The sequence below is a fragment of the Stenella coeruleoalba genome (assembly GCF_951394435.1).
Source record: "Stenella coeruleoalba genome assembly, chromosome: 5".
Classification (NCBI taxonomy): domain Eukaryota; kingdom Metazoa; phylum Chordata; class Mammalia; order Artiodactyla; family Delphinidae; genus Stenella; species Stenella coeruleoalba.
The window spans coordinates 113,670,747-113,689,486 of NC_137150.1; the positions used below are offsets into that span (position 1 = coordinate 113,670,747).

Here is an 18,740-nt window from a genome sequence, read left to right on the forward strand (position 1 = left end):
TTTACATAAAGCAAGTTGACAAAGGCTTTTGACTTTTGGTAGTGTTCCCGAATTCGTGTGAATCGCTACGGTATTTTTTCTTGCTTTATAGCTACGGAGGAGGATATTTTGGGTGCAATATTAGACCGAAATCAATTAATTTAAAACCAGACTTAACAGAGGATGTGAACTATTGTAAAAGAACATTCCAAGTAACCATAAGGCCTGATATAATCTAACCAAAACAGTTAATTTTTATGCACTGAAGACAATCAAAAAGGTACGACGCTCTGCCCTGCATTACTCCAGAAGCCACCTGCATACACATACTCTGTTTTTGAAGTCTTAGTTTATTAGTCACATACACCTGCCAATTACCAGGGGTAAATGTTTATGTGTAATATGCGTAATGAATTAAAGTTTTAGGCTAAACTGGGTTATAGAGGAGCATAAAGAGGAAAGAAAAACAAACAAAACTTTGCTTTTAAATAGAAAGAGGTGAAGTAGGGAACTGCATAAATAAAGAATTAAATTCCTCACATCTTAGAGCTGTGAATAAGTATGTACTCATTCTTCACAGAAACTTCTCATCTTCCCCAGTCTCTCTGTCCCAGAGAAATCAAACTGCATTAAGGTTCAGGCACTGATGGTGGAAAGTTGATAAAGGGATGAGTAAGTGGGTCGCAGAGTTTTCTTTCTCTTCTATGAAGAAATGAACTACATGGGACCACGAAGATGTTGGTCCCATAAAGAACATTACGTTCCTCTACTCTTGCCTGTGTTGATGCAGTCTCGGGGAATAAAAAAGATGGAAACATTTAACTATGTCCTTCCTTTGCTATAACAATATGACACACAATTGGTGACTGAGCCAATAATGCACGGAGTATGAACTGTCATTCAAACTGGCCCCATATTTTAGAACTGATTCTAATCATTACATTGAATATTTTTCATAGTACCAACTACTGAACACATCATAGGAAAAACATGAGAAAGTATAACTAGAGATAGAATTTACAATTGTGTAGGCAGCACATGGAAAAATGTCACAAGTGGGAATTTCAGGAAAGTTTGGGAAATTCAGGAAAGTTCTCTTCTACTTGAATGATTGACTATACATGTACAGTAGCTAACATATATTTCAAAGTCATATTCATTTGGACGATACCTGACTGATGTTCAGGAACTTCTTGTTCTCAAAGTCGTGTAAACAAATGAGGCAGGACACTGTTATTAATGTCCACTTATGAGGTTTGGTTTATTTAAAAAGTGTATAAACATGCATTTTTCTTCTTTAGAATTTTTCTTTTCGATTTACTCATTCAAAATGGGTCAAACATATTTTAGTTGGTAGCCAATTTTTGAGAATGTACCATAAAATATTTATTCCAATAACTCTACTTACTGTGAACTGAACATACTCTGAGCACTGCTTTTTAAGCACTTACAATTTGGCTATATATTTGGTGGCATAACTTCACTTCTTAATCAAATAAAACACAAAATTGTATATAGACTGCATTATTTTTAAAAAATCATGAATTTAAGTGATGCAGCTCTATCCTCTAGTGTGTACTGTACATGTATTAAAAAGATGAAACAAGATATTGCAATAGAGTTTTTGTATTTGGAAGCAGCTCGAGTATGTCCTAATAATAAATTGCTTCTTTAACTATTTGCTAGATACTCTAGAGTTCATTTTGTTTGTTTCCTTGGGGAACTTCATATTATATTCTGACTTAATGAATTGGAGAGATTAGTTATGGTAATTCAGAAAATGCTTTTTTAAAAAAACTGTAATATAAATACAGCTCTTGTGAAACACCTTAATTTCCTCTTGCTTGTTGTAGTTCTCAAATGGGTCAATTACAATGACAGGTAAAGCTGATTCTAAATATAACTTTAATTTTTTTTTTAAGCAAGTTTTGTACATCATTGCTACCTGTATTTTTTAATGCCTATTCAGTCTTAAGACTTCAACTTCCTTCTTTTGACCCCTGCTTTTGTCAATAGTAAAAGCCACCTTTCTGCTTTTTTTTTATTGACTCAGTCGCTGATGTTCCAAGAAGACTTCGCCAACACCACTGTTCCTTTGCATCTTTCCTATTTCTACACCCCAACTGAAACCCCCCTAACGTGATCGGTTACAACCAGCATTATCCAACCTAGCTTACAGTACAGAAACTCCCTTCACATTCAGTCTTTTTCTTCATGTCACGAGGAGTAGAGATTTGTGCTTATCACCAAATAAAATTGCAGTGCAAAATTTAAACATAAAAGTTACACAATTAAAAGTTAATATACGGCACCACAGCCTATTAATTCACATATAGTACAACAGACCAATAAGAACGGACAATAATATGAACAGAGCTAAAAAGAGTGAGCTTGCATAGCAATGCACAAAAGAAATTATATACAGAGGAAAATCCTTTTCTTCCTGGAGGGCGAGCTTTGTTTTCTTTCTTTTTTTATATACTCCTGACAAGAAAGAGTTAAGGTGGGTGGTGTACTTAAGAGAAGAACACAAGTAAAATATCTGTGGGATATGTGTGGCTGTGTGTCTTTACATTGCATTTACAGTTCTTTTAATAGTACATAAATAGAAATTGTTCATTGCACTGTTTAGTGTCATCACTTCCATGAGTTCAGACCTGATGGTCCTTCAGAGCAGCTTTGCATGTCTCCTCTCAGTTACTCTATAAAGAGATTTAAAAAAATCAGAAATAAGTTTACATTTAAAGTATTCTTTATCTTGATCAGCGTAACAAAAAGCAAAGCAAACAGATAATAGATGAAGATAACATCTTGGATTTTGTGAGGTTGTGAATTTAAAAAATTATACTTATGGAAAGTGAAAGAAAAAAACACTGTAAAATTTGGAGACAAAATCTGAGTAGATCATTTTTGCACTTCTTATGAGTGTATAATTACTCCAATATAATAGTTAAAGAAAAATCCAAGTAGTCCTGAATCAAATGAAAAATTATAAGTGTATCTTAATCAGATTATTAATAGACAACAGTAATGATAACTTCCATTAATAAAGAAATTTACAGTTTTGAAAGTACTTTCACTTTCATTATCTCATGGCATCCCCCAGTCTGTGATGTGAGCATAAGAGTAATACGATATTTTAGATAAGGAGGTAGAGAAATTAAGACAGTAGTTTACTTTCTCTTCTCATATAACCAGTAAAAGTTGACAAGATTGGAATTCAGGGCTATTCCTTCAGATAAACTGAATTCACGGAAGCAGTTGAAAGTATTCAGCAAGTATAATTCTGACATTGTATAATGAAATTGGTAACTTTCATGATGAAATTAACACAGAGTTCAATGTTTTTCACTGTGTGTGACGTACTGTGACATCCTACTTTTCTCTAGTATTTTATACTTGGAAAGTAGTTTAGTTATATTAACTACCAATGACAGTTCTTTATCAAAAGAGAAATTTATTTATATGTTATTATAATTCAAATATTAAAATTAACTAAAATCAAAGATCAACCTTTCAAGGTTGACTGCCTAAATTTAAAAAAATAAATAAATGAAGAGCAACTAAGGAATGAGGAATTCCCAAGGAAGTTCTTTAAAACTATCAAAGAGCCAACATTTCCTTATTAAATAAGAAAGAAAAGGCAAAGAAAACTACAAGAACTATATTTAATTAATTTCTAAGTATTAAAATTAATTGCCTAAATTATGCAATTTTTGCACAGAATAATTCAAACGAAAGAGAAAAATGTTTATTTGACTGATGTAAATAGCAATGGTCTTTACTATAACCAAACCTACTCAAAATCATGATTTTTTTTCTCATAGTAAAGCAAGCTTTCTATAATTTTGAAATTTGTTTATTGTGGCAATGTCATTGTAGGGGTTCAGGACATGCTACGCCAAAATATGGTACCTTGGCATACCTTAAGGTGAGGGAGTTTGGAAAAAAAAGCAGCAGAAACAGAGAGGTCACTGTGACCGCTCCCACCTCATCTGTCCCTGAAGGATCATAAAAACTCCTGTGTGACAGGTACCCACCCTGTAGTACCAGGAGGAAGATAGTCTTGTCACCAGAGATGGGGAATTGGGGGCTGAGAAATCTGTACAAACAAACCTTATTAAACTAATCCTTATCTTCTCAGTTGCCTCTTCACCATTTACTACCCCTAGCCCAAACCTCTCTGTCTTACCAAATTTAAACGCATTTATTGTTTCTTTGTCTAAAGGATTGAAAAGCTTCCTGCTCTGGTCACTTTGAGTCTTCATTCTCTTGTGAAGGCTCCATGTTCATGTAAAAATTCAATAAAATTTGTATGCTTTTTTCCTGTTAATCTATCTCATCAGTTTGTTTTTCAGACCCAGTCAGAGATCCTAAGAGGGTCAAGGAAAACATTTTCTGCCTTACGTTATTAACCCAGTCGTCTTTCTGAATCACCATAGCCTTTTAAACGTCCTAAAGCACTTACATAATTCACCTGTAAACTGTCCTTGACTATTTGAGCCCATATATCCTATGTCAAGAAGGTCGCTGGCATTGCGCTGGTGGCTTCCCCTCAATGCCTCGGCTTTCCTAGGTCCAGTGGATCCCTTAGAAGAAGCCGTTCCTGATGAGCTGTGACCCCCTGGAGATGGGAAACTGGGCTTGCTGTAGGGCACCAAGGTCTCCTCTGAAAAAAGAAACACAAAAGGTTGAGTTGAACAACAGTGTGGAGGCAAAACAAACTTAACTTTAAATACTAAGCTCAAGCTAGGCTATTTTATGATTCCATTCTTCAGTAAAATTAAAAATAAGTTTAATAAGGCCCAAATAGTAAAGGAATTTCTATGTGCAAGCAACATTTCCTACAATAGGAACTGAGGCAGGATTAAATTAAAAGAGATCTTGGAATAAGTATCTAATGTTATATATTATTTGCAAAATTTAAACCCAGTTTAAAAGATATTTGCATACAATAACCATATTGTTTAACTAAAGCATTTCTGAGAATAATTTCTGGGTTCAAAGAGGCTGCAATTTACTTTTTTCATTAAGAAGGAAGGAACATGGTTTGTGTTTTAGTTTAAATTATGGCAACATTTTCTCAATCAACTTAGATAAAGAAGTATATATCAGTGTAATAAACTAGGCTTTTAAAATTTCTGTTGCTTCTTTGGATAGAAATACATTATTTGAAAAGCTGTGTATTTCCTTAAAAGAAAAAGAGAAACTCATTCATTTTAATAATGTCCATATTCTTTTTATGTACCATCTCTCTAAAAATAATTCATGATGTGCATTACTAAATACTTAACACTGAAATAACTTTTTTCTTTCTCTCTTTTTTTGCTTTCTTTCTTCTTTCTTTTTCCCCCCCCCTCTTTCTCTCCACCTCTCTGTTTTTTCTTTCTTTCTAGGTATGGGTTATTATTACTGCGATTAGATGACTGAAAAAAATACTGACTGAATTTAGTATTTCTCTTTTTAGATAGTCTTTAATGACAAGGGTCACGTGATTTTTCTCTCACAACCGTAAGCATCCTAAATGTTCCACTAAATCTAGATACTAATATTATCATCTTTTGGCTTTTTTATAACTGTATCTTCTTAAACCTTAAGCACCAAGTTGTGACAAAATATAATTATTGAAAATGCATGAGTAGAGGACATATCCAGAAAAGTCCGAATGAATAAAAGAATGTGTAAGGAAACTCAATTGTGTGTGTGTGTGTTGTGTGTGTGTGTGTGTGTGTGTATGTTTTAATATTCAATGAATCCTGACATAAGAAGAGATGTTCTAGAAAATCCATTTCTATAAGTGGGTCAACATCCCCCTGCCAAAAAAAATCCAACCACTAACCATGGAACTTACTTTGTGACATTTCCAGGAAGTTTGAGTTATAAACAAAAACATTTCACATTGAAGTGTTATCAACTAAATTTAATCCGTTGGAGCAAGTGCAGGCTCCAGTTTAACCTTTTCTAATATGAGAATTCTGTAATTGCCTGTTCATTTGCAACTTTGTTATTTCCATTAATTTACCTATTTGACTGAAGCAAGTTCTCTCAAAATGACTAGCTACTTCAGTCAAAATGAACAAACGGTTGAAGACAGAGATTCAACTGACGCTAAAGATGAAATTTAGTGGTCTAAAAGTACTCAATACAAACATTAAAAGGCAAAAGAAACAAAAAAAATCAAATGGTCTCTTGAGCTCTGCAGATGAAGCCTGGAGGTCTCTTGAGCTCAAAGACCCTATGCAGAGGTAAACTTGAGGAACAACCCTCACTGAACTGAGTCAGGCTTAAGGGATGTGCTCTTTACACCTTACATCTCTGCTGCGGAATTCCAACTTCAATTAGTGATTCAAAGCAAACGCATTTCAGATGCCCTTAAACAACTGGCATTTCCAAGATACCTGGTAGAAAAAAAAAATGTAAAAGTCCACACTTTCTTGGGACTGTGCAGAACACACCTGGTCCAACACCTTGTTTGTGGAGGGCTTTCCGTATGTCTTCTTGGCGTTCTGTGGAGTTTATCCATTCCTGGGTTTGTCGCTGCCACTCTAGGGATGTTTTAGCTGGACAATCCAAAGAGCTCTTTGTGTCTTCTAAGTTGGATGCTTGCTGTCTCTCCAGAGAGCTTCCTTTTCTCTCTGTTGAGTTTTCCACGTTACCAGCATGCTGGCTCAGGCCTATTTGCTGCCTTAAACCCTGACCGGGAGGGGGATCTGGTGGTGGTGGAAGATCTAAAAATTTTGAATAATGTTTAGAATGGACTAAAATGTAATGAAAAGTACAGGTTTTAATTCAAGATGAAGAAAAAACCCTTGCCCTCCTACAAGTATCACCTATGCGAAATGAATTTGGGGGAGGAAAAGGTCAGTTATTTATATCTAAAATGCACATTATTGATCTCTTTGCTATCTTTTGATCACAGTGTCTTTGAAATAAAATCAACTGGCTTTATCCAACTATTGTACATAGAGAGTGTTTTCAATTGCACATTGAGGCTGATGTTCAAGGTGTAAAGAGCAGTTTATGGTTTCTCCATCTTTAATCCATTGTCCACTGCCACCTCCCCAAAGTAGAAATACCAAGACACAAAATGAATAGAAATCCTAGCAGCTGTGTTAATAAAAGGCCCTGGGAATAATAAAAGCTGCCCTGCCAATCTCCATAGGAAATGTTGCCCTTGGGAAATTAAGAACTGTATGCCGTATCGTATACAGCATACGACTGCTCTTATCCGTGTGCGTGGCACATTTAGCAACAGTCAAAGGGTTAAGCTAACATTTATTAAATGCAATTAACATTCTGCCTGACAACCAATTCTGGCTGTTCGTTTCATGAGTTAGCTAATGAGTTACAACTAATATATTATAATCTTCCAATGTATTAATTTTAATAAGTAATAACCAATGTTCAGAGTTTAGATAGAATATGCTTCATGGTGCTAGAGTAGACAATGCATCATGAAAATCTGAGATGTAGTGGAATAGATAATTTTTCATAAAAGCTCTTTACATTAAATATCAGATATGAAAAAACTAAAAGTTCAAATACTCAGCTCATTTTTCATTTTTCTTTTACTAGCTTTTCATTCCATGATACTTTTATATTTTGAATGTCTTTAGTTGTGGAATCATAGTCCCTTCTTTCATATTTCTTTAAGTATTATCGTTCTATCATCTAATTTATACTATTATACTAGTCCTGAAATTACTTTATGGAAGATTTTGAAATCTTCTAAACATTCTAACATTCTTTTGGATTATTTTCTTCTCATTTTTCTGGAATGTTGTTGCAAACTGCTTTGTTCATCCTTAAAGTATCAGTAATTATGTTATTTGTTCACAAAGATCAAATATCGTGGACAATATACATACTTATGTCATTAATAGAGGATACTGTATATAACATAGGTAATTATTTCCCAGGCCATTTTAGTAATGATGCACTTGTTTCTAATAATATTGTTCATGAAATTTAAAAGGGGAAAGTATAAATTTCTTGTGTACAAAACATAATTTCTTTAAGGAAGGCTAAGTTACTCCTTTAAAGACTTTAGTAAGAAGCTTCATACTCTCTTTTATGAACAAAATAATACCGCCCTCCATTGAACCAACAGTGAAAATCTCCTCCGTATCTGCTTCGGGAGTTCCCACATTGGAGCAACATTCCCAATTCTTATGTATGTCCTCTTGTTAGATTATGAATCACTAATTATTGAAGGGAACAGGTTTTCTATCTGGGAGGATAAAGTTGCAATTGGAACATTTCTTCCAAAATGAAGAGCTAATCCAATACTGAGAAAACTGTTTGTTGAATAATCCACCAATGAGTTTGGTATTTTCTTTATATTCAACACTGACTCCCTTCAGTTTGTATTATTATAAATATAAATTAATTATTTCATTTGAGTAATTGGACTTAAGACTGCCAGTTGGGGGGAAATTATTATATTTGCTTTTAAAATAACATATCTTTTCACCGATTTTTATTCTCCATCAGAGCAGCTTAATTTTTCAAATGGCCAAAATGGCATCTGCTTATGCTAGCTAAAATTCTGATTACTATTTAATTTAACCTGAAATCATATGGCTACGTAATTAAGTAATATCCTTGGAGTTTGTATAGTCTAAGAAGAAAGAACATTGAAAGCACATTGAAATAAACAAATTGGAAAAAAGATGAGATTAAGAATGGCTGTGGAAAAAATAAAAGTATGTAATCAAATATGTTTACTTAAATTAAATTTATTATTCATTTCTCTGTTGATTCATTTCAACTAAATCAATTCACTAAAGAGTCTCTGGCTGGCCTACTGAGGATTTGCTATTGTCAGGCACACAACAGTTCAATGATATATGTCCCATTATTATACTCTTTTTTTTAAGGTAAGAAAAAAAGGCATAAAGAAATAGTATCTCCAGCCTGGGTCTCTCCTTCCATGAACTCCAGACTCATCTAACTAAATCCATACTGGAGAGTTCAGCTTTGATGTTTAGAAAGTATCTCAAATTTCACACATGAAATCCGAGCTCTAGATCTTCCTCCACAAACTATACTTCCTCTCTAGTGTTCCTCGTCTCAATTACTACAAGTTGGCCATAACTTTGGAGTAATTTTTGGCTTCCCTGCTTTACAGCCTTTATTAATTTCATCAACAAAGGCTGTGGGCTCTGCCTCCAAACTATACTCAGAATTCAACATTTCTCATTGCTTCCACTGATTCTAGCTTGACATGAACCTTTAGCATCTACTCCCTACATTACTTCCACAATTTCCCATGTGGTTTCTGTGATTCTACATAGAAGCACGTTCAGTCTATCTCAACCTAACATCTAGAATGACTTGTTTTTTAATAAAAATATAAGGAAAATCCTGTTACTCCTCTGCCTTAAACACACACACACACACACACACACACACACACACACACACACACACGTACATACCATCAGTGGTTTCCCACTCAAAGTAAAGAGCCAATGTCCTTATAGAGACTTAAAGGTCCTACAGAACGCTGGTCCTCACTTACTTGTCTGACTTCACAGTCTATTTTGTTGCTCTCTCTGCTTCAGTCACACTGCTCCTCTTCCTTTTTATCAAATATTTCAGGATTCCACTTGCTGTTCTCATTTCCTGGAATGACTTTTCCTCAGATATCATCATTGCTCTTTCCCTTGTAATCTTCCAGTCTTTTCTCAAATGTCGTCATCTTGGTAAGTCCTTCCCTGAGCAATCTAGTTTAAAACTTCCCCCACTTCTATATTTCTCAACTTCCTTCCTATGTTTTTTTTTTTCTCCATGACACTTACAACCGTCTTGTATGCTTTTATTTTTCACTTATATATTTATGTTGGTCTTTATCTATCTTCTCTCACTAGAATGTAAGCTACAGGAGGGCAGGGAATTTTGTCTGCATGGTTCCCATTGTGCCTGTCATTTGGTATGAGCTTAATAAATATTTGAATGAATAGATTAATGAATAAAGAAATTTGCTCAATGGTCAAAGCTAGTCCATGGTAGAGCTGGAAAAGAGCCCCTTCTCTGAATAGACAGTAGGGTGAGGGGAGGACAGGCTGGAAGGAGATGGGAAAAATGCTGATGATAGAAAACTACCTCTCTGCCTCCTTTGTTTAGCATTGGTCAATGTATTTGCTTTAAAGGATATTCTTTGGCTTATGCAAATGCAATAGATGATTTGAACTGAACAATGTCTGTTTAGGTGAGACTTTATCCAAGGGAGAAGAACATTCCTTAACATGTATGTGAGTTTTTGCATAGTCTTTGAGACAGAGACTGAGGTTGCTTACCACTCCCAATTCCTCTATTGGCCACAAGGGAAGATTACTTTCCCACTCCAGTAGTTAGTTTGATGCCATGTGACAGAGTTCTTGCCAATGAAGGAGGCATGTACCACTTTCAGGACTAGCCATAGAACCTCTCAAATAATCACCTACGTTCTGTCTTCCCCTCACTCAGAAACCATCAAGGTCCCATCTTGGAAATAATGGTGTCTCAATATTTAAGAAGCATACACCCTTACACTACAACTTAGAGGAGAGTCACCTGACTTTTATAAATCACTGTGTCCATGAGAAATAAACGCTTAATGTGCTAAGGCACTGAGGGGATAGAAGCTGTTTGGTATAGCAGCTAGCAATAATTACTCTGATTAATGTACTCATAAAACACTGTTCTAAAATCTATAATGCAAAAATTTTACGGTAAAATGTCTATACATTAAGTGCTACTAAAGAGCAACCTTCCTCAAAAGAACAGTTTGATTTTATACACAAATATTATAAATTTATTACTGATGCATGGATTCATACCATACAAAAGCTACGACATATACATCTGTGGTAAAATAACAAAATCCTTAAGGATAATCTGTAGAGTGCTATCCAAAATAAATGTCCCTGTATCGTAACTAAAATGTCTTTGGATCAAACACTTGGAAAGATATGTGAGCCAAAATTTGCTTTGCAATATCACCACTTCCAAAATGTATCTACTAATAGCACCTAATCCATAACCTTTTTTGGAATGCCAGTAAATTTGAAACGTTAGGAACCTATTTGCTTTTTAGAAATATAAGCAACATATTGATCATGCTTTAAACTAGGAGGTAGCTTGTTTTAACTAGACATTCTGAAGAAAGCTTGCAAGGAAAGTGTTTTAGGAAGGAAGAAAAGAGCTCTCTATTTTGCTGATTTATATTTTATATCTTCCACATATTCTGGACACGATCTTCAAACATTTTGGAAAAGCCACAGAAAACCCGTATTGTCCCTGGATTTTTTCCTCTCTCCATGACATTCATATCAGGAAAATTCCACAAAATTATTAATGCTGAGATTTGTAACTAGAATATCAGTGGGAGTAGTCCTTTTTATTTAGAGGGAACAAGATGAATGCTTCAAGTGCTCAACTAATCTTTAGATCATCTGGGGCAGAAAGGAGGCAATAAGCATTTTTGCTCACCACAGGATATCCACTTATAGAGAATCAAAATCTTGATTGTACCCTTACCCTTGCATTCCATAGAAACACTTTCCAATGGGGACAAAGTAAGCAGGGAAGATAAGTAAACCTGAAGGCTTTTAGACCAAGTTATTTTGGCTTTTAAAATCTTCTTAGCATTATAAAATGACAAGAGAAAGCACAACGGTGGCTGCCAGCTAAGGACCTACCCCCAAACCAATAAAGAACAAATACTTCTTTTCCAACTAAGCCTCATTCTGTCCTGTAATGATAAGTCTAAGAGACTGAGATGAGTGCGCAGAACTCAGTTATAGCTTCTCAAAGCTGACTGCACGTTAGATTCTCCCATGGAGCTTTAAAAATACTCGTGACTGGTTTTCACCCCAGAACAATTAAATCAGAATCTCCAGGGTATACTTTAAGAGTTCCCAGATGGTTCTAATGTGCAGCTTGGCTAGGTTCATCTTTTTGATGTTTCGTAGTACTATCTCAGGAAAAAGTGTGTGCGCTTGCAGGAGACAGTACAGAGAAGGGGGAAGAAATTTACCTTTGGGTCTGACATTATATTGGGCTTTTTACATATATTATCTTACATATTCCCGAGGATAAAACTTCGGGATAAATACTTTTATTCCTATATTTAAACATATGAGAATTAAGTTGAATATAGGGCTGATGAACTACTCATTATTGAACAAGGATATCGTCCAGTAATATTTTGTTTCCTGAAACTAGCAGTATTTAAGCAAATACTCAAAGACTGGATGCTATACATAAATAAAGGAATTGAAATAAATCAGCAAGCCATGGCCCATGGGCCAAATTAAGCCATTGCCTGTTTTGTCAATAAAGTTTTATGAGAAATCAGTCACACCCATTCATGTACATTTTTTCTATAGCTTCACAGACACCACAATTGAGTAGTGTTGAGTAGTCTTGACAGACACTGTTTGGCTTGCTAAAGCCAAAAATATTTACTATCTGGACTTTTCAGAAAAAGTTTACTGATCCATCAACCAGATGATCTATAGCATATTTTTAGCCCTGGAATTAATGAAACTAAAAAATTACTAAATTGGAAATCACTACACGGTCTTTTTTTAAAGTGAAATACCATCTAAGATATCTTAATTCAATTTCAAAAATGATCCAACAACATGGCAACTGCAATGCTACTTATGTTTTTTTCCTTAATCTTAAAAAGGAATGTTCACTAAAAAGCACTAATGGAAAATGCCAGAACAGCAGAAAAATCAACATTGCAAAGCAGTATGGCCTGTATTTCTTGGGGCTGGATAATGTAGAAATAATTCCAGATTGTTAAAAAAAAAAAGAGGGTGTTTTATTGAAACAAGACCACATTGCCAGGTGTTCAGCCTGGTTATATAACAAGGCAATGCCTAATCTACCATAGCTTCTTTAATCTAAGTTAATGATTGCACAGAGCATGTCTTTTCAGTTAGGAGACGAGAGAAGGAAACAAACCTACCATCTGTCATTCCTTCCCTTCGGTGAGGCAATGCTGGTTGTGGGTCCACTCGCCCTCCCTTGTGTTTTTTAGTGGGCCGAGGCCTCTGACTTTGACTCATGGCTGCACTGGTGTTACTGTCAGTAGAAAATGGGCTGGTTGGTCGAGGTCTTTGAGAGGAGGTAAAGGCTTTGCCTAAAAAGTAAACAAAGGGAATGAGGTATAGAGAATGTTATTATAAGACCTTGATTCTGTCTTGTATTTCTGCTCTAAGACTAGCCTCTCAACCTGCCTGGAGATGACATTTGAAGATACAAAATACTGGTGCATCTCCATAGAAAAAAAATATGCCCTGCTGCATTTAGCTTGTCCGATTTTTATAAACAACATACTACCCACTGAAAAAATTTAAACAAGTGAATATGAAACAAAGCCACTAACCAAAAACTCAATATTCCTTGATTATATTTTTATTTAACCTTGACAATCTTAGTAATATTTTCATAGATATAGGCAAATTCATGCAGCTTTTACTCCTTAAAATTAAAGAAGCTATTTCTAAAGTGAATTATGTACTGTCTTATCTGTTTAATCAAATTTCACCCTTGGAATCTTACAAACGCTCTTTGAGCACTGAAAAATGTCCTGTAGTAATTACATTTGAAATTTTACAGGAAAGGTCTGCTCAGATACATATATTTAATTGACCTTACCACCCATACACATACATGATGAATTCTACCTCTCTTAGCAGAAACTCAATAACATTAGTGTATAGTATAGGATAGAGAGCAGGTTAAAATCACCTTGTATATCCAAAGTGCAATAGGTGTTTTCTGATGAATAGTATTGTATCTGAGCAGACTCCAAATTCTCACTGAAAAATGAAATGTGTTATGTCCTTGTCTTGTAGTTTAGTGTACATATACAGGGAAATATATTCTGGCAAAAGGTAAGCTAATGAATTTTCAACATCTTACAATTTTAATAACATGTTTATTATGGTATGAGAGGGTTGGTTTATGTACATTTATTCTCTATTGCATGTTTTCATTTCATTCAAAATTACTGTATATAGTTACATTTTAAGTCAATGTGACATGATATCGCTTAATGCTTTATTAGCTATTAGCATACATGCAAGAAATGTACTTGTGCCTTCTAATTTATTAGTTTCCTTGCACTTTCTCACTGTTCTGCTTATAGCTATGCCACAAAAAGCACTCAGGCAACATAAAGTTTCTGACTTATGCCTTAGAAAGCAAGAAAATTCAAATAACCATTATATTACAACATATTTTAGTTCAGATGCTATATGAAAAATAAACCTCTGCAATGCTTGGAAAATCTTCTTTACTTTGAAGATACCTAGTGCATACTCAAAAGAAATAGTATAACATGATATGATGGTATAATTCAAAGAAAGCTTCCAAGACTCATTTTTATAACTTGAGAGTTTAGTGAAGGGTCAAAGTCCTTTATTTTCTACTATTTGAATACTATTAAGATTTCAAAAATGCATTTAGAGTTTAATTAGTTTGTTTTGTAAGGCAAGTCAGTTTAATTCATATATCAGAAGTTTTTTCTATGTGCATTTAAGAAGTACACACAGTCATGTAACAGGATCATGCCAAAGTTATTTTGTTCAGTAAAACAAATGATTACGAAATTACTGATCTATTAATAAAGTGAATCCCACATTTATTTTTGAGTTAATGATCAGAAATGTGAAAAATTACATATTTGGTCTTTTATATTATTATTATTAATTTCAGAAACCAAAATTAGATTGTGATAAAGAGCAACATACAAGTAGTCATCATTTTATCTAACTTGCAAATGCAGTGGGTGTATTTTTAATTAGCATCCTTTAAAACAAATAATAAATTATTGGATTAAAATCTTAACAGCCAAACAACTAATAAGACCATCAGCCATTTGAACTGTTAGACTGACAGCTTCAGACCCATTCACCCCATGCTGAGAAAACCTTCCCAGAAAATGCATTTGCAGAAAGAAATGGGGCAAAGGAAAGTAATGGAGATAAAAGCTGAATAATTTTAATCACTGGGTACATTATTGATTGTGTGAGAATTTTGCAAAGTGCGAATTATTGAAAATTTAATGGCAATCTGAGTTGCAGCTTTGCTGTAGTATAAGAAGGAAGCATATTCCAATTAATCAGCAGAACCATGAAGGGAAAGGGGAACAAAGGATGGAAGGTGGTGAGTAGGAGCCTATTCTTGGCTCTGCAAAGGGGGCATCAGAAGAGAGTTCTGTCTGATAACTGAGCACCCAAACTGTGTTCATGCATATTAAAGAAAACCCTGCAGTCAGACTCACTGAGGAGAAAGAACAGAAGATAAATAGCTCAGTGTCCAAGGACAAGATTCTCTCATGCAAAGAGTGTTGACTCAGTCTACCAACCTGTTCTTGTAAGGCTGGTTCCATCCAGCCTAAAACCAGCTTTATCTGCTGCTGCCACCAGTGCTTGTGCAAAACTGCCGCTGGCAAAGATGGAGCCATCTGAGGAGCTACCTACACTAGATCTATGACTAGAAAAGTTACGGTCCTCATCAGATGCAGAGCCCCATCCATTTACCATTGAACCTAAAAACAAATGTAGTCATCTAGTGAGTTGTATATATTGGATAGCTCATCTGCTTGTACATAACTATACTAATGAACAAAAGCCTTCACTCCTCACTCTTCCTTGAGGTAAATCGGGTTTCATCAAGACTTCTTTAGCCATGTGCAAGCATCATCCATGTTTTAAACATTTCTAGTGCAGAAGAATTAAGCTCATTTAAGACATGTATCTGTTTTCAACACATGAACAAAACATGCTCTGTATGATTCCGTTCTTACCTTGTTTAAATTGTTACACTATTATTTTCTAAAAGAGAATTGCTATGTATATTTTAAGGCCTAGACTTCAGAGAAAAACATTTTTACTGAAATAAATTATAGTGTGTTTAAAGTCAACTTATCAAGAACTCAGTTGAACAAATAGTGTGAATATATTTTGAATTTAATGCAGACTAGTGATAATTGTCATGAAATCTACACTCACATACTGCAGAAGGGCTAGAATTATTTCAAGAATTTAAAATAAAAATGTAATTGCTCAGGAAATAACAAACACTAATAATCAAAAATGTATGAATAATACCAGAGCAAATAGAATATAACAAAAAATTTATTTTTGAAAAGTTCTATTTTTTTCAAAGCTTAGTATGATTTCTTTGTTTTTCAATTACTTTAAGACCTCCAGTTTTCTCTTTAATACTAATCTTTATTTTAGAAAATTAATCATTATAAAGAATACCACTGACATTAACATGGATTTTTCTGCAAAGTGCAACATGGCAATAGAGGAAAAGAATCACAGCTTTATGAGTAAAGAGCTGCAAAATATGATGATATTGAGAAATAATGCTTATTCTTAATTTTTAGCAAGTCATTTACACTTTTATCCTTTTTTTTTTTAGACCAAAGCACACTGAGACGATCTATTACTTAAAGCAATTAACATTACAGTATTTATTTAGGTTGTTGTACCATTAGAGTATGACACAATAAAAATACCAAGTGTTGCTTATCCCAAATTTTCAAAAAGAGAGGCACAAAGTATTTATAGGAAGCTAATTTAATATTCCAGAATAAAACAAACACGTATTCACATCAAAGAGACTAAAGTTAAGTGCCATAGATTTTCTTCCCCCTTTACTCCAATATTTAAGAGACAGCAGTAGAGTTAGAAGTGTTGCCACGATAAAGTGTTTGTACTTTTAGTTCAGGTGCCAGGATTCAATAACACGGGTTTATGCACTTTCAAGACAGAGAAAACAGACACTGGAGGGGTTAGAAGGATCAGAGAAGTTAAAAGGGTGCTAAGTGTAGCAGAAAAAGAAAGAGTTTTGATTCTATTTGCCAAAAGCATGGAGATACACTTTTTACTTTCCAAACAAATTCCCTTGACACAGGTCACTGCAAGGAAGCCAAGATAACACCAGCAACTGAGCCTCCTCTGAGAGAACCATTTCTGAGTTAATAATCACAAGTCGAGGACCAGCAGCCCAAAATGAAAGGAGAAATGATGCAATCAGTTTTGCAATATAATGCTACAGTAGATAAGAAAGAAATCAAAGTGATTCAGCCAGTGATCACAAAAGAATATGAAACCCTAGAACTGAGGATACTTTGGAAACATGGGAAAGCTCAGTTTTGGTCCCTTCTATGTCCTGTTTTCTGTATTTCTACATGTCTGCTGAAATCTGCAAATAAATCTGTGCCGGCTATTTGAAACTCACTCTCCAAACAAGCATCTCCTTTTCTACATCTCCAGTTTCATTCCTAAGCTCCTCCTAACTGATTTCCTTCTGGTTCCTTCTATCTTCCTCCTTGTCATATGAATCACTTTTTCTGGGACATTTATCACATAATTCTGTCTTTCCATCCAAAGCCTTACCTAGTTTGCCAATACATTTAAACACTGACTGAGGTATTTGAGATTCTTCAATATCTAGCCCAGCCTACCTTTCCAGTCCCATTCCCTCTAATAGCCAGTGCAGCCCCATTGCCTCTCATTCCTTTGACACACCTCTAGATTGTTACTAACTGTATTGCCCAGTGCCTAACTTCAAAGTCCAAATCAATATCATCTCTTTTATCACCCTGACTCCACTTCGTCTTCAACCCTGTCTTAGAGAGAATCAATTTCTCTACCTCTTGTGTTTTTCAAATAGTATGCATATGGTAGCATATCATATCTCTACAAACTAGTGTTTGTTGCATATATGTTTTCTCTTCCAGACAGTGGAACTCTGGAGATTAGGAACTATTTATTATTCATTTTAATACCTCATGTACAGGGACATTTCCCAGTAAAAATTCAATGAACATTGGCATAATGAATTAAATGCCTTCGATATTTTCATTATTCAGTATAAATTCTGCATGGGATTCTATTCCATGTGTAATTTCCTAGCAATGGCCTTACTTTAGTTACAGAAAGAACATACTCAAAATAACTCCCAGAACATTTATTAAATAAGGAATATAAGGTCAGTCAACTCCTGTTGATTACTTGGACAATGGGGAAAGCAGTGATGTAACTAGTCCTTCATATGAGGATTTCCACATACAGATTTGCCAATTCCTAAACAAATCAACTATTTTCCGGCCTTTGGGTCTTTGCTCTGACTTTATCTCAATCATTAATGCTCCTTACTATTACTCAGAAATTCCAGTTATTCACGAAGTTTTCTCTGATGCTTTTTTTCCCTTCCCTGGGAAGAGAGGGTAGCATGGATGAATGGCATGGCTTCAAGTGGGTGTTGGTCAATATAGAAAGATATTCTTTTTTCACCACTCTCTGTAAGAGCAAAGAAACTAGATAGATGACTTTAGAGTTGAAGAGATGTGTGCCATAGTGATTTGCCCATAATGGGCAATAGGAAACCTCATCACCACAAACTAAAGAGGGCCAAGTGCCTTCAGCTTAATATAGTTGAGTTTGCCTTCAAAATGGAGGGCAAGAAGGAAACAAACAGAAGGAAAAAAAATTTCTTTCCCTCTTTGCTCCTCTGTCTTTATGTTTGACAACCCATTCTCTCTATTTGAGATATGGAGTACTTATGATATACGGAATGGCTACATTTGCGGGAAATATTTTTAAGGAAAATTGGCAATACACCATGAGTAAAAAAGTATATAACATATATTAAATTTCTTCCATAGTGTAAAATTGTTAAAATTTATTTCATGATTTCTGATTTCATCTCTCTGTGGCTACCATTCTTTCTTTTTCTTTATA

At 34.7% G+C, this 18,740-nt stretch overlaps 1 protein-coding gene across 5 annotated transcripts in view; it reads right to left on the reverse strand.

The window, feature by feature from the left end:
* Nucleotides 1–1,236: 1,236 nt before the first annotated feature.
* The window catches only part of ROBO2 (roundabout guidance receptor 2), a 579,902-nt gene continuing 562,398 nt past the window's right edge, over nucleotides 1,237–18,740 (reverse strand). For 3 of the 5 annotated variants that reach the window (XM_079922996.1, XM_079922995.1, XM_079922999.1), the window contains exons 24-26: nucleotides 12,944–13,117; nucleotides 6,435–6,707; nucleotides 4,314–4,648 (exon numbers count right to left, since the gene is read on the reverse strand). In XM_079922996.1, the coding sequence (XP_079779122.1) occupies nucleotides 4,413–4,648; nucleotides 6,435–6,707; nucleotides 12,944–13,117 (683 nt within the window). In that variant the 3' untranslated portion in view covers nucleotides 4,314–4,412. Of the gene's footprint in view, nucleotides 2,682–4,313; nucleotides 4,649–6,434; nucleotides 6,708–12,943; nucleotides 13,118–18,740 lie in introns of those variants that run through there. The other 2 variants (XM_079922998.1, XM_079922997.1) reach the window with 2 other exon arrangements.